Source organism: Lygodium microphyllum, unplaced genomic scaffold (assembly GCF_053477565.2).
Source record: "Lygodium microphyllum isolate KBCC unplaced genomic scaffold, Lygodium_microphyllum_v1.1.10 scaffold_57, whole genome shotgun sequence".
NCBI lineage: Eukaryota > Viridiplantae > Streptophyta > Polypodiopsida > Schizaeales > Lygodiaceae > Lygodium > Lygodium microphyllum.
In genome coordinates, this window is record NW_028229540.1 from 484,611 (window position 1) to 499,913 (window position 15,303).

A 15,303-nucleotide genomic window follows, 5' to 3' on the forward strand; every position below is an offset into this window, starting at 1 on the left:
GTGACTTTGATGAAGAAATGGATTTCATTTTAGTCACAGTAATAAGGGTATTTAGTATCAGACATAAACCATTAGTTATGGACAAGAGTCTAATATGCAACAACTCAGTCACATTCCTCCTATATGGGATCCATGCAATCTGTTAGCCCAAAAGCTAAACAAGCTCATTTGAATCATGCTAACTTGTGTAAACTCATGCTATCCTTCCTTTTGTTAGCAATAAGGAGCTTTGATTTGGCCAAATGAATTATGATCTACTCTCTAAGACACTTGCCTATAGCTATAAGGAGCTTTGATTTTGGCCAAATGAATTATGATTGACTCTCTAAGACACTTGCCTATAGCTATAGCATATAGTCACATACAAAACATATTGCCTTAACATGTGGCCAAACCCCCCAATTGGTTGGCTCAATCAATATCTTACAATTTTTCTTCTATGTCAACACAATATTTTCCATGTATACTTTATTCTATCTCAATTTAATAACAAACCTACTTTGGATGAAAGTAAGAAAGAAGGAGGTTAGTTTATACCATGAATTGTAATAAACAATCTTGACCCTAAACATTTTCTATTACAATAATATTGATCCAAAAGAGAATAGGAGAAAAGGAATAGGTTGTCAAAGTTATTATGTTCTAGCGTCTAAGTCACTTGCCTATAAATGCTACATATACTTATATGCATGCATATAGATCTAACTCGATAATATTTTTAAGATGCTTGATCAATCTAATTAGGATAATGTTCATTAGTATATGCATGCATATTGATCTCAATCATGAAGCAATTATTGAAACCCAGGACAACATGGCATTATGTAATACTATGAAATAACACAACATTTTTCTTAGTCTATTTATAGAAATTCATGGGTGTATGTATGCATCTCAAATCCAAAGTTTTTCTTGAATTACAAAAAGATAAGAATAGAGCTAAAGTGCATTATGCACTAATAGAGCTAATCTAAGATATACATTACATAAGGACACATGATAGGGAAGGGGCATCATGAAAACTAGTGCATCAATGGCACATGTGGAGCTTGCACTTTGGGAAGTGTATGTTGTGGAGGAGCATGGTGATCTCTTCATAAAAAGGTATGAGTGGTGCATGGTGCCAAGAAAACCTCCTCCAAATCAAGTCGATATTATGTATGCCACCTTTATTGCCATCAGCATGGGTTGCTAATGACACACAAAAGGAGTACACCCAAAAGCATCACTCCCATCACAAAGTAGACAATCAACTACTTCCATCTATATATAAAAGGTGAATATATACACATTCAACTACAAGTTTTCATTACACTAAGAATATTTGCACACAACATACTCACTATATTACCAAAAAGGTAAACATACATTTCTAAGTTTGAGTTTCAGGTTTTAATAGTATGCCTAGCCTACCCTATGCTTATCCTAATCAAAATTAGTTTACTTTGACATGGAGTGAGGCTATAAGTTGTCCTTTTTGCCATTTTGAAACTTACTTTATAAACTTTTCTCATATATAGTATGTAATCGAGAACTCTTCATTGCCCAATTAGACCTTTGCTTGAGCAATTATGTGCATAAAATTAAACCATCAAATTGTTAGCAATATGAATGAAAATTGAAGAAGTGAAGAAAATTTATTTCTTTGTCTACCTTGCTATCCATACCTAACAACTAGATGCTATAACTTTTCTTGAATGTGGGATTTAAGGTAAATTTGTATTTCATTATCAAGCATGACTTGTTCTAATATGACCTTATCTTTCTATCTTATGCAAATCTTCTAGACTAACAAGTGTGCTAGGGGTGTGACTCAATTTTTAATCCAAGTTTAGAATCATGTTGTTTGGTCATCATAATATCATTCAAATATCTTGCTAGGCTAGGTTGAGTGGATAGGCTAGAAGCATAAGTTAGGTTAGACATTGGCATATCTTAGGCTTAGGAAAATGCATATGCCATGTATAAACCTAGCGCAACCTATACCTAGCCTAACCTAGCATATGACTAGTCTAGCCTATGCTAATGTATGCTCAACCTAGCCTAACCTAGCCCTATGCCTATCAATGCCTAGCCTAGCCTAGACTAGGTGCATATGTGGCCTATGTGTATGCCTAGCCTAGACTAGCATGTGCGCATGCATACGCTATGCCTACATTAGGTATACACCTAGCTTATGCCTATGCCTAGCCTAAGCATAACCTACACTTAGACTAACCTATACCTAACTCAAGCTTAGAATGTAGATTAGGCCTAGCCTAGCTTAGTTTAGCCTCACCTAGCCCAAGCCTAACTTAGCCTCTAAACTCTAGCTTATGCTTAGTCTATGCGTAAAGCTAGCCTAGCTTAGTCTTGTCCCTAGCCTAAGCCTATGTTTACGCCTAACCTAGCCCAAACATATCCTAGATGTATCCTAACTTATCATAAGCCTAAACATATCACAACTAGGTTAGTAATCACACTAGGGCTTTTGTTACTCCTTGCATTTGTCCTTTAAGGTGCCATTTTTAAAAAAGAATGAAGCAAGTATCTCAAAAGATAATGAGAAGAGGCATGTGTTTGAAATTGTGAAGGTATAGTAGGTCTCGATAGGCAACTAACTACTAATTGACAAATAATCAACAATGCTCTTTGAACTAATTAGCTCGTCATTGGGACCTACTACACCCACACATTTTCAAAAACCTCTTTCTCTCATTACCCTCTTTTGAGTTGCTTACTTCACTCTCTTCAACAAAGATGCCTCAAGAGATGGATGCAAGAAGGACCGATAAGCTTAAGTGTAAGGCCTAGCCTGTACATGTGTACCTTAGTCTCTATATGTTTAGGATTAGTCTAGGGTAGACTAAGTGTAGGCTAGCATTGAGCTAAGTTAGGCTTAGGCCTAGGCCTAGGGGCTAAAGATGTAACTTGTTTTTACATAGACTAGGCATAGGCTAACTATGTTAAAATCAGCTAGCTAGGTCATGCTAGCCATAAGCTAAATCCTAGGGTTAGGATAGACTACTCATAGGCTAGGCATAGGCATAGGCTGGTCCTATGTCTAGATTGACCTAGGCTATCCATAGGGTATGCATACATAGAAGCTAGTCTAGGTTAGTTTGTTAGGCATAGGGTGAGCATAAGAATCATAGCTATGCTACGCATAAGCTAATGTAGATGTCACATATGTCTAGCCATCAAATAGAAAGGCAAAGTGACACAACCTCCTTTACCTTATGCCTTGCCTATCTATAGTGGGGATAAACAATAAGGTAAAAGGGCACACACATGTGCACATACACCAACACCTGTCTCTATCTATGTAGGTGCATTCTTACATGCATAGAAAACCAAAGCAATAGTCACACACACATCGATATACACATAATAGTTTTGTCACTTTGTTTTCACTAGTCTATACGATGTCTATAACATGTCTACAAACATCTAGAAACACCAAAAAAAGAAAAATAAAATAGAAGCACCTTCTTTTCATTAACACCATGATTGAAAAAATAAAAGATAAAATAATTGTTCATGATTTGAAATGTCAAATTATCTAAATGTGTATATAGGTGTGTCTATCCTAGAGGATGGATGTGCATTTAGATGTGTTTCTATATGTGCATATAGTTATGACCATAAAATCTCATATACCTTGTGTGCTTATGCTTCTTAGGGTGATAGTTGGTGAGGGATCTTGGAAAAAGATTCTCTTCCCCATTCTTGCTTCCATTCTTTTCCTTCTCCCCTTTCTTCTCAACTTAGCATTCTCTTTGAAGAATATCCAAATATGATCACTTGAATTGTGAGGTCATTGGAGCTCCTTCAAAGATTAAAATACAAGAAGAGAAGTAAAATATAGTGAGCTTGCTATATCCATTCTTGAATCTTCCTTTTGCATTCTTGTGTTCCTAGGGGTGAGTGAGGAGAGCATGGTTGGTTTGGGCCATGATCGATAATGAGTAAAAGCACTCGAAAGAATAATTGTCTATGTTAACCCTATTGTATTGAGCTCTTGCAAAGGCCAATGTCAACAAACTTTGAGTAGGCTTCATTATTCTGAATCTTCTAGACAAAGTGCAATTGACTAAATGGATTAGAAAATCTTTAAGCATATGATAGAACCAAAAGTACACCTTGAATATAGAGCTAATATGCAAGGAAAGTTTATGTAGTGTAGATGGGTTACTCAGAGTAGTACATTCGCTCTCTAGTCACCAACTTTGATATGCCTTTGAATCACCTTCTTTAAAATGCATGGAGTAGTTGGAGAAGTACTCACGAGGTTGGGGAGAAGTATGGAGGGAAGCCCTTAAGAACTTCTAGGGAGAAGTCCAGTGTAGTAAAAAAAAAATTGAGAGAAAGTCCTATAAAGGTGAAGGCAAGTCTAGAGAAGAAAGAGATTTGTAGTTCAAAGTCCAAGTTCCAAGGGTAGACCAATCTTAGGTCCAAGGTGCAATGGTAGATTGGTTTGAGGTTTGAGATTTGAGATCCAAGGTTTGAGGTTTGAGGTTTGAGGTCTAAGATCCAATGATAGATTGGTTTGAGGTTTGAGATCTAAGGTTTGAGGTTTGAGGACCAAGATCCAATGATAGATTGGCCTGATGCCCAAGGTCCAAGGTCTAATGTCCAAGGGCTAAGGTTGGATATACATCCTATGTTGCGCAAATCGGATGAGAGGCTTGCATGTATCGAGCAAAAGAAGCTCTTCCTTACTCTCTTTTCTTATAAAAATTGAAAGCACGACTCATAAAACTCAAAATAGACTTAAAGAAGAGTAAAGAAAATTTGAGCGATGCACTATTGGGTGCAATTTTCCCCCATAGATGGAGTGGGCATCTCCTCCATGCCATATTTATAATATTGAAATGAATCTTGCTTTGCCTGAAGATAGGCCCTTTACAATTACTCTTTTCACAAAATAGTTTGATTTAATTGAATAGATGGTTGCAATTAGTTGCAAAACTCATAATTGTTGAGAGCCATAATATATTTCTAAAATATCTTCAATATATCTCCTAGAATCTCAAGTATCAATTAATACTTACAAAGAGGATGTACACACACCTTAGAATAAATGGTGGTACATCTATTTAAATAATTTAATGAAGTCTTTCGAATAAGTCACACTTTCCGTGTATATCCAATTCATCTTGCTCTACATATCAATTATCAATCATTCAAAAAATCATGTTAGAAAAATAATTAACTAAATAAATGTAGCTAGCCATAATAAATCAATCAATCATTGAAATGTCATTAAATAATCAAATTACATAGATATTAACACTTGAGATATGAATATTGTGGTATCACCCACATACAGCTTCACCCGCATTTACACCTACAAGTCTCATGCCTCAAAAGGATAGGTATCCTCATCAACATTTCACCGGCCAAAACAAAAAGTAATTCACTCTTAGGAACATGCCCTATGCTAAAGGAATAACCATTCAAGGCACTCATCCCTTCAATGTGCACACAAGGGAGAACTATTGAAGGTGATCATCCCCTCATGTAGGTGCCACTTGGCAACATACCCCTGGGGTGGGATAGCAATTGTCCTCAATTGCTATTGGTGATGGTGTTGAAATTTTACAAGATAGCGAGGATAATTATTGCCAGTGTAGGTGGTCATATAATCAGTATCAATAATAGATTTAGGAATTGAAAGCTCATGATCATCTTCAAGCAATGGTGGAGAATCATACACGAGATGGATAGGTAATGAAACTTTGAAGGGATGAAAAAAACTAATATGAAAGGTATTATGAATCTTCCAATGAGAGGGCAATTCTAATTTAAAAGCATTAGCATTGATACAATGAAGTTTGAATGGTCCATAAAATCTAGGTGTAAGTTTAACATTAGGATTCTTCTCAACACTATGCAATATACATTTCTTAATTCGCAACCAAGCATGAACATGTTCTTTAAAATGCATAGCTTGGCATTTATTATTAGCTTACTTAGCAGAGGATTGATGGGCCTTAGCAATTAATTGTTTAACTTGTTCGAAAATAATGGAATGAGTATGGATCCAATCATCAGCAGAAGGACTTTCTGACTTAAATGAAACGTTGGTGTTGACATTTTGTGACCATAGATAGTTTCAAAATGTGCTTTCTTGGTGGCACAGTGAGGTGTATTATTGTAGGCAAATTGTAAAAGATGCAAATGTTGATTCCATGTGTTGAGTGAAGAGATAGTATTATATGCACGAATTAAATCAAGAATAGTGCTATTAGTAGCTTCAGTTTCGCCATTAACTGAAGCCTTGGGAATCTAATAGTGAAGTCGGTTTGAGCTGAGATGGACTGTAGAGCACAATTGCTCTAGAGAGCTTGCCTTTGTGTAAGATGATAGGCAATTGGAAGCCCCAGATGTAAATTGAGCTCGAATACCACTGTTTGCACAGATCGGATGTGAGACTTTCGTATAACGAGCAAAAGAAGCTCTCCCTTACTCCCTTTTCTTATAAAAATTGAAAGCACGACTCATAAAACTCAAAATAAACTTAAAGAAGAGTAAAGCAAAGTTGAGCGACACACTATTGGGTGCAATTTTCCCTTATACATGGAGTGGACATCTCCTCCGTACTGTATTTATAATATTTAAATAAATCTTGCTTTGCCCAAAGATAGACCCTTTACAACCACTCTTTTCACATAAAAGTTTGAGTTAACTGAATAGATGGTTACAATCAATTGTATAACTCAAATTGCTAAGAGCCATAAAATATTTCTAAAATGTCTTCAATATATCTCCTAGAAGCTCAAGTATCAATAAATATTTACAAAGAGAATGTACACATGCCTTAGAATAAATGGTGGTGCATCTATTTAAATAATTTAATGAATAAGTCTTTTGAATAAATTACACTTTTCGTGTATATCTAATTCATCTTGCTCTACATATCAATTGTCAAGTGGTGTAGACAAACTCTAGTGGTGATGATGTAGTGGTTATCTTCTTAGGGATGTGGAAATGGATTACCTTGTAATCCTGTAATCCAATTAACCTTGGGTCATTTAGATGATTTGTTAAAAAATAGAAGCCAAATAAAGCAATAACTCCTTTGTAAGTGATGAGAGTTGCAAAATAGGGGGTGGAGATTAGGGAATTTTCTAGTATGAATAGGCATAAAAAGGGCATGACAAACAAAGAAGTTGTAAGTATCAAGTCTCATAAAATAGGATGTGACAATGAGGCTAGTTGGAGGGGCCAAAATTTGTGTGAGTATGAATGTTAGTGTATTTCTTCTTTGAGAACCAATGCACACACAATCGAGTGCCTCAAACCACAAAAAAAAGTATGCAACATTTAGTACTAACTATAATCTCCTTCCTTGCTTCAATTGAAAAGAGAACTCAAACCTATGCTCCACATGCCAACATACAAACACATTCTCACCTCAAGTAATTCCAAATAAATTGATGTGATTGAAATTCTTGGCCTAATCTTGTATCTTACCTCATTTTGCTGCTAAGCATGGCGATGCTAATAAATAAGGTTCATTCTTAAGAAGAAGGCTCTTTTTCATGCTATCAAATGAACATGCAAAGTCTATCTATACTTAGTTAATGAGATTCTTCCACATGCTCTCAAGAGGATATATTACTAACTTGTTCTATATTAACTAAGGAACTTATTTATCGTGCTATACTCATTTTCACAATTCAAGGACAATATAAATGTGCTATATTCATTCTCATACTTTAGGGAAGATATAAATGAGAAAATATCATTCTTTTTATGCACTTCTATAGTCAAGACTTCATGTGTTTTGGTTAGCATTGCTCGTAAAAGCATATTCAAGGGATGGTGTGCCTTGCTTGTTCAAGCTTTGAAATATAACCTCAAGTTAACTAGAGTTAATTAGCTAGACATGTGATATAATTAATATTATATTTTATATAATTTGCATGAAATGATAATTGAGGATGTATACCCTCCCTTGCCCCCCGCCCCCCACACACACACACACAAGTGATAAACTGCTTGTTTTATTAACTCGTAGGCTCAAGTTCAAACTTGGCTTTTTTAATTCTTGTTATTAGAGATGACCAGGTGGGTGTAGGTATTGAACTCAAGACCTAATCACTACACACACACACACACACATCTTAAAATGGACAATGCTCCAACTCAATAGGCTTGGTATGTAGTTTATACTACAATATTATTTTGGTTGTAGCTTTGGGAGGTCCCCAACCTCTAGAGAACCTCCCAAACCTACACAATATCCCAAACCTCCCTCCCCCCCTCTCTTTTCCCCTCCCCCCTTTTTAATCAAACATTTTTAAAAATAACCTCATTCCTCTCTCTCACGTGTGGTTAACATGCCCTCCCCCCTCTCTCTCTTCCCCTTTCCCCACCTTTTCATTAAACGCTTTTAAAAACCTTTCTAATTAAATGTTTTAAAGGCATCTTTTTCTTCCTTTTTAAATCAAAGATTTTTAAAATATATACTTTAAATTTTAAACATTTTAAAAAAATAACACACTCTCTTCTCCTCCTCTCTTTTGATTAAATGTTTTTTATTTTTTTAATTTTAAATGTGTATTTTTTCTTCCTTTTTAAATCAAAGATTTTTAAAATATATACTTTTAAATTTAAACATTTTTAAAAAATAACACACTCTCTTCTCCTCCTCTCTTTTGATTAAATGTTTTTGAATTTTTTTTAAATTAAAAGTTTTTAAAAAAGTCTATTTTCTACCCTTCCCTTTTTAATCAAAGGTTTTCTTAATTAAATGTTTTTTAAATATGTGATTTTATATTTTAAATAAACATATTTTTGAATTATTGTTTTTAATTTAAATATATTTTCAATAATTTTTTTGACATTGTTAGAGAGAGAGAGAGAGTATAGGGGGAGACAAAAAGTGGGGAAGAGAGATGGAGAGAGAGAGGGAGAGAAAAAATAGAGAGATGAAGAGATGAAAAAGTTTTAGAGAGTGAAAAAAATGAGAGAGAGAGAGAGAGAGAGAGAGAGAGAGAGAGAGAGAGAGAGAGAGAGAGAGGAAAAAAATGAGAGAGGAAATTTTTAAAAAAGAGATCATGAAGAAAGAGAAGAAAAAATGAGAGAGAGAGAGAGAGAGAGAGAGAGAGAGAGAGAGAGAATGCGTGCATGTATGTGATTGAGTGTGTGAATTTAGAGATAGAGAAAGAAGATTAAATTTATATATAGAGAGAGAAATAGAATAAAGTGCGAAGAGAAATAAGGAAAATGAAAAACAACGCGTTGAGGTTGCAGTAAGTACGTGGACTTTCTTGCTGTGTGCATGCATGTGGAAGAAAGAAGCTGGCTTTTCCTTCTTCACCAGCCCGAGTAGTTTTCTGTGCACCGGCTAGGGTTTCCCCCTTCTTCCGATGTTCGTCTACCTCAACAAGAAAGTGACCATGCCCAGCGGCATCCGTCTGAGAAGCATCGCTTGGAACTCCCAGCAGGGTTGGCTTGCTTGCGGAGGAGACAATGGCCTTCTTAAGGTGCGTCCCTGATCCCTTCCGCCAAAACCTATTTCCTGAATCGCTAATGTAGTGCTCCATGTATAATTCACAGGAATTTTTCAACATTTTCTCACCCGTATGAATCCACATTTCCTCTAACTCCAACATTTACATGAGCTTCTGCAAGCGGCTACCATAGAATTTTACACAAGAAGCTCAACACGTTTTTCCGACACGCGAATCCCTGTTTCTGAAACTCTGACCAATGGTCGATGGGGATCGCACAAGGCATTCTTTCCGCTGTGCCGTGGATTATCATACTGAGGGCTTTCCTCCATACGTCCTGAGCTCTGGAACAGCCCCAATATAGGCAGTGCCTCTGTGTCTCCTCCGCCTCACCGTACAAGGCATTGTCCATGTAGTCAGGGACAAGAATTGTGGGTGGATAAGAGTGGCACCTCCCCACTGCAAAAGTTAGATTAGGTATGGGGTTGCTCCCTTGCAGGAGCTCATGCGTTGTCAATACTACCTGGGAATAACGTATTCCAAAGGGAAAACTCGACTGTGGCAGTTGCCATCATTTTAGCAACTATTTTGATATCACCATTGGCTCCTATGTCATCTTACATCGAATATAATGCACACCAAAATCAATACACCGCTGAAAGATTCTTGTGATACCTAGCTTGTTACTATGGGGAATGGGTATCCCATCTATGGCCGGCTGCCCCCCATTGCAAGATCTAGAGCTACCACATACGTAGCCTTGCAGTAAGAGATGAGGTAGACTTGGACAGTCACAACCTAGGTGGCTTTAACTCTTGGTGGGCTCCCATCCCAAGCTGATCATATGAACCTATGAATGAGACCACTATCCAAAATCTGGAATAAGGCCCAACAAGAAGTGATGTACCATATAGTCAATAAAAGAACCTTATTTCCTATCAGTATTCTTCTTTCTAAAGAGAGTTTAAGAGCGCTCTAATGAAAAAGCTTGTATGTTGCTCAACAGTAGTGGGGTCAATTGCTGCTCTGAAAATTTGTCTATCTCAATGTAGCAACCAAGATACCATAATCAAGTCTTGCTGTGACCTAAGTGCTTGTGAGGCTTTCATATTGGTTGAGAAGAGTTGTTGACCCAAAAATTGGAAGATTTTGTGCCAGTTGATGAGGGTGTCAGAAGCTTCATAAAAACCTCCATGGCTTAATCAATCTATCAACTCAACATTTGAGAGCTCATCCTGATCTGCAGTGGATAGCTCGATGGCTTCCTGATGGTGATAGGAGACCATAAGAGATCAGCAGCCATGAAAGCACAAAAAACTGATACATAAGGATGATAGCTCATTTCATTCACCACTTTCCCCTCATGTCCCTACATTTCTCCTTTTGCTTCACATTCTTACTTATCAATCTATCAACTCAACATTCGAGAGCTCATCCTGATCTGCAGTGGATAGCTCGATGGCTCCCTGATGGTGATAGGAAACCATAAGAAATCAGCAGCCATGAAAGCACAAAAAACTGATACATAAGGATGATAGCTCATTTCATTCACCACCTCCCGCTCATGTCCCCACATTTCTCCTTTTGCTTCACATTGTTACTTACCTTTCTCAAGTAGCAAGAGTGTGTCTAAAGACCTTATTTACATGCTGCTGTCAAAACCTATGTTTTACTCTTCTAGGCATTGTCACTAATCCTCATTCATATAAATACCATCTGGATCCTCTTTTTCCAGTCAATTTCACTTCCTTCACGTTGATTAGGTCTTAAAAATGTTTTTCATCTTCAAAACTAAGTGGAATACCCCTTCAAATCTTGGTTAGCCAACCAAAACTCTCTTAGCAAGAGATAATTTGGCTATACTCCAAGAAAGAAACTCCTGTCTAACTTTTCTCTGATACTTGATAAAGTGGCCTGTTTTTGATATCAATCCCAACGTGACAATTGAAATATCTCATGAAGCCGAAATGAATCCAAGATTCTAGCCAATAAGATGAAAATGAGGATCTCATCCATGATGCTGGACAATATACACATCAGATTGACTTTGTTCAAGAGTGGAATATCTTGGACAACATATTCATCTCTTGGGAAGCCACGCTCACCCAGTCTAAGAGAGAGGATCTCTTTGTTTTTACTCTCAACTTCAAGAAGGTGAGGATAGGGTGGATTATGTCAGCAATGCTAATGCCATCTTGTGGTTGTGAACCCACACCAAGTCAGTGGGGGATATCATGGAGATTTGACACTTTTAGTCCTTTTTATGGTCAGTTTGAACATTTTAGTCTATAGTGTCTAGTTCTATTTAGGCTAAATAGTTTCTAGTGATATTGTCCTTTTGCTTTTTGGCCTAGACACCATGTGGTGGGTTTGTAGCACCCTCTCTCTCAGCAAGATCATCCTCACTTACATGCACACAGCATTGTTCGGGGCTGCCATCTTAATTTTGATTTTTCCCTCTATGGTGTTCCATGGCTTCATCCATTCATGTCTTCATTCCTTCTTCTGCTGCACACTTTGACATGGTATTAGAGCTTTGGGTATCATCACCAATGCTTGATGCTGACCCTCCATCTCTTGACCAGTGCTCTCTCAGCCTGGTGAGGTGTCTACTTCCCTGAAGGAGGCGCTGATTCAGTGAACATAGTATTTGACTAAGTTTTTGCTGTTTGACATCAGATTCAGCAGTGGTTCAGCCAAGTGTGTCCTTTTGGTGGTATCTTTCATCTATTCAGGAAATTTCCAACAATCTGACTAGGATTGTGAATTTGCAATGCATGGCCTGCTGCACACTCTGCCTTTGCCGATTGGATCATCGTTGCCATCAGCTAGGCAGCTTTCTACAACTCATTTTGGTGTAGCCAACTGCATTTTCAGTAGTAGAGGTGCAGCCACGTCTATATTGTGGTGGACAGTCATGAGGAGATACACTAGCATCCTTTGTCTGATGCTCTTTCCTCTTTGGGGTGAACACTTGAGCTCCCTTGGTAAGATAACCATTGCCTTTTGTAGTGTTGGTAGGTCACTTGGTAGTTGACATGCACCTTTTACCCCATGCCTTGGTTGCTTTGGGTGGGATGACCTTGGGAAAATAAAAGAGAAAGGGCTTGGGTGTATTTGTAGTCCCTTTCTGGTTCCAATTTTGGGCCTAAGAGAGGATGCTGAGCTAAATTATCATTAGCCTTCATTAAACAACCCCAAAACTTAAGTTAATTAATGAAATTCAACCATTTCTCTTAAATCAGGAGCTGTTTGAGAGGGTTTCAGTGTCCCATGTGTAAACCTTAATTTGGGAGGCCCCAAACTTTCTATAAATAGATAGCTTCCCCTCCTACTCAGCCTATTCTTGTTTTTGTAGGTTTTAGGTGTTAGAGATTTGTGGCCTTTACCCAGTTCACAGAGGACATCTTAGCTAAAGCTGCTCAACATTGTCTACACCCATCTGACGTTTGTTTCTAGCCTCTCCGCCAACGGAATTCGATAAATTCAGCAAAATTTGATAAACACAGCCGAAGATCTAGGTGCAAAGGTGTCATGGAAATCCACACTTGGCCGCTACTAAGCCTGTTGGGCGAAGCCCTTTGCAATAAGCTTTGCCTTGTGCTTATGATGCTAATCACCTTCCTATGAGTAGAACGAGGCACAAGATCCCAAGTGTCATTCCTCTCAATCATATCCAACTTCTGCTCCATAGCCTTCTTTCAATGCTATGACTGTAAAGCCTCCTTCATGGAGATGCACTCCCTATCCTACATGGCACAAGACATCAACCAATAGTCAGTACAAACAAGCTTGGTGGAGTGTGCCTAGTTTCTCCAAGAGCGCCGCAGGCCATCCTATGTTTACCACTCCTCAAGGAATCCCTCAATCCTTGAACCACAAAGTGTATCATGTGCCTAATGAGGAGGAGGTCAATACTCCCCTCGCTGCCCTATCTCTATTGAAGTTTGTGAACTATCTGCCAGGGTCGACTCAATGAGCCGACTCAATGAGTGAATCCAGTGGTGAACCAATATCCTCCTCCAGTGAGGGTGGAGACTTAATGGGTAGGGGATCCAAAGACACTAGAGCAGTTGCCTAACTATCACCTAGATCTTCAGGGATAGGATGCTCAACACCCCCCTCCTTTGCAGTGGAAAACTCCACGAACCAAACATCATGACTTGTATATACCTCCTTGTCAAAAGACGGCGTATCAGCGAGACAGTAGGGTTTGCGGGGAGGAACATGGAGTGAACTCGGCAAACATGGAGAAGAGAAGAGAAGAGAGAAGAAACTCTGATGAATGGAATGATGAAGTTCCGAATCATGGAGTGAATGTGATACAAGGAAACAAGGGTGCCGTAGCACAAGGAAGATGATGAAGACAGCCATGAACCACGAACTGCAATGTCCTCCTGAAGGGGTGTGAGGATAGCGGAGAGGCTGGAGAGAAGAGGCGACGGACTGGAATGAATCAGCCATGAGGAATGAATGAGAGAGTTGCCTATAAATAGGCACAATTAGTCTAGGATGGCACCCCTTTTTGGGGCTGCAAACCTTAAATGCAAACCCTAAACGCAAAATGCAGAAACATAAAAATGCAAACTGCGGGTGAAGGGTGAAGGGTTTCTCAACACCCCCTCTCAGGCCCAAAAAGGGAAACAAGAGAAGAGTGAGGTGGAGATGCAATGCTACATGCTGAAGAATGCTCATGCATTAGGTGCCACTTGTACAGTGTTCCTCATGGGAAAATTGTTCACTTGTCCAAGCGCCCTAGTACAAAGATGATGAAAACATGCAATGCATAGAAGGAATGTCGGACTTTGTGTGGTGCCGAGAACCAGAAGAATATGCTCGTACTTGATCTCGGGAGGTGGCTCCATGCTAACCAAGTGACGAAGAAGATCCATCCTGTAATCTGAGAATACCACCTGAAAGGAGACCTTTGAAGATAGTCAGGAGATTGGATGAGCTATAGAACCCGAAACTCAACCTCGGGAGAGAAGCCACTAGCTCCGTAACTCCATGCTGGAAGGAATATTAGGCCTAGCCACCAAGTCGCTGCTGAAGACCCAAGGGCCCCAATCTAGGTAGACCTCTAGATCTTGGGTATCAATAGAAGAGATGACTGGTCAAAGACAGCCACCCCAAGAAAGTAGAGGATGGGTGAAGAACTTCATGTGGAGTAGGTTCCCCCTCTGAGGTGGGAGGTGGAGGGGCCCCCGCTGAAGTCAAAGAAGAAGTAGATGCCCCCTCTGAGGGCAAAGAAATAACATCCCCCTCTGAAGTAGATAGGGAATCCAAAAAATCATGGATCACGGACTCCGAAATGTCTGATGACGAAGGAAGTGCCGTTGGTCGTGCCGAAGAAGGTATCTGAGGTGCTGAAGAGCTCCCAGAGGTAGGCTCTCGAACCTGAGTAGTCGAGGGTGGGGCTCAGAATGAGCAAGAGGTGGGCAACCGTCGCTGTCTCTCAGTGGAGTGGACTGGGTAGCCGAAGAAGAGGAAGAAGCCGAGCAGCCATTGTCTCTCGAAGGAGAAGATTGATGAGAAGACGGTATCAAACAATCACTGTCTCTCGATGGAGTGGACTGCAGAGCCATAGGGTCGTGGAAGCCACTGTACCTGAAAATAAGTGGGAGAAGACTACCACTAGCATTGTGACGATCTCCAGGAGGTCGTAGCGCCAATAGATCCTCCATGTGCTCGAAAGGACTTAGTGTGCAGTGGATGCGTCTTATTGCCTTGAGCATAGTACTCTGATAGCTGATGTAGAACAATCTCTGTGGCCCAGAAAGGAGAGGTGGCACAAGGAGTGCCTGGTGGAAGACGCATGTACTCCGGAGGGGTGGGGTGGTGCAAAGGTCGAAGTCAGCAA

General features: G+C 39.1%; 1 protein-coding gene across 1 annotated transcript in view; it reads left to right on the top strand.

Annotated features, from left to right (window-relative positions):
- Positions 1-9,359: 9,359 nt before the first annotated feature.
- Positions 9,360-15,303, top strand: part of LOC148008865 (uncharacterized) — a 217,171-nt gene continuing 211,227 nt past the window's right edge. Inside the window, exon 1 of the mRNA XM_087673975.1 lies at positions 9,360-9,476. Coding sequence (XP_087530101.1) covers positions 9,360-9,476 — 117 coding nt within the window. The remainder of the gene's footprint in view (positions 9,477-15,303) is intronic.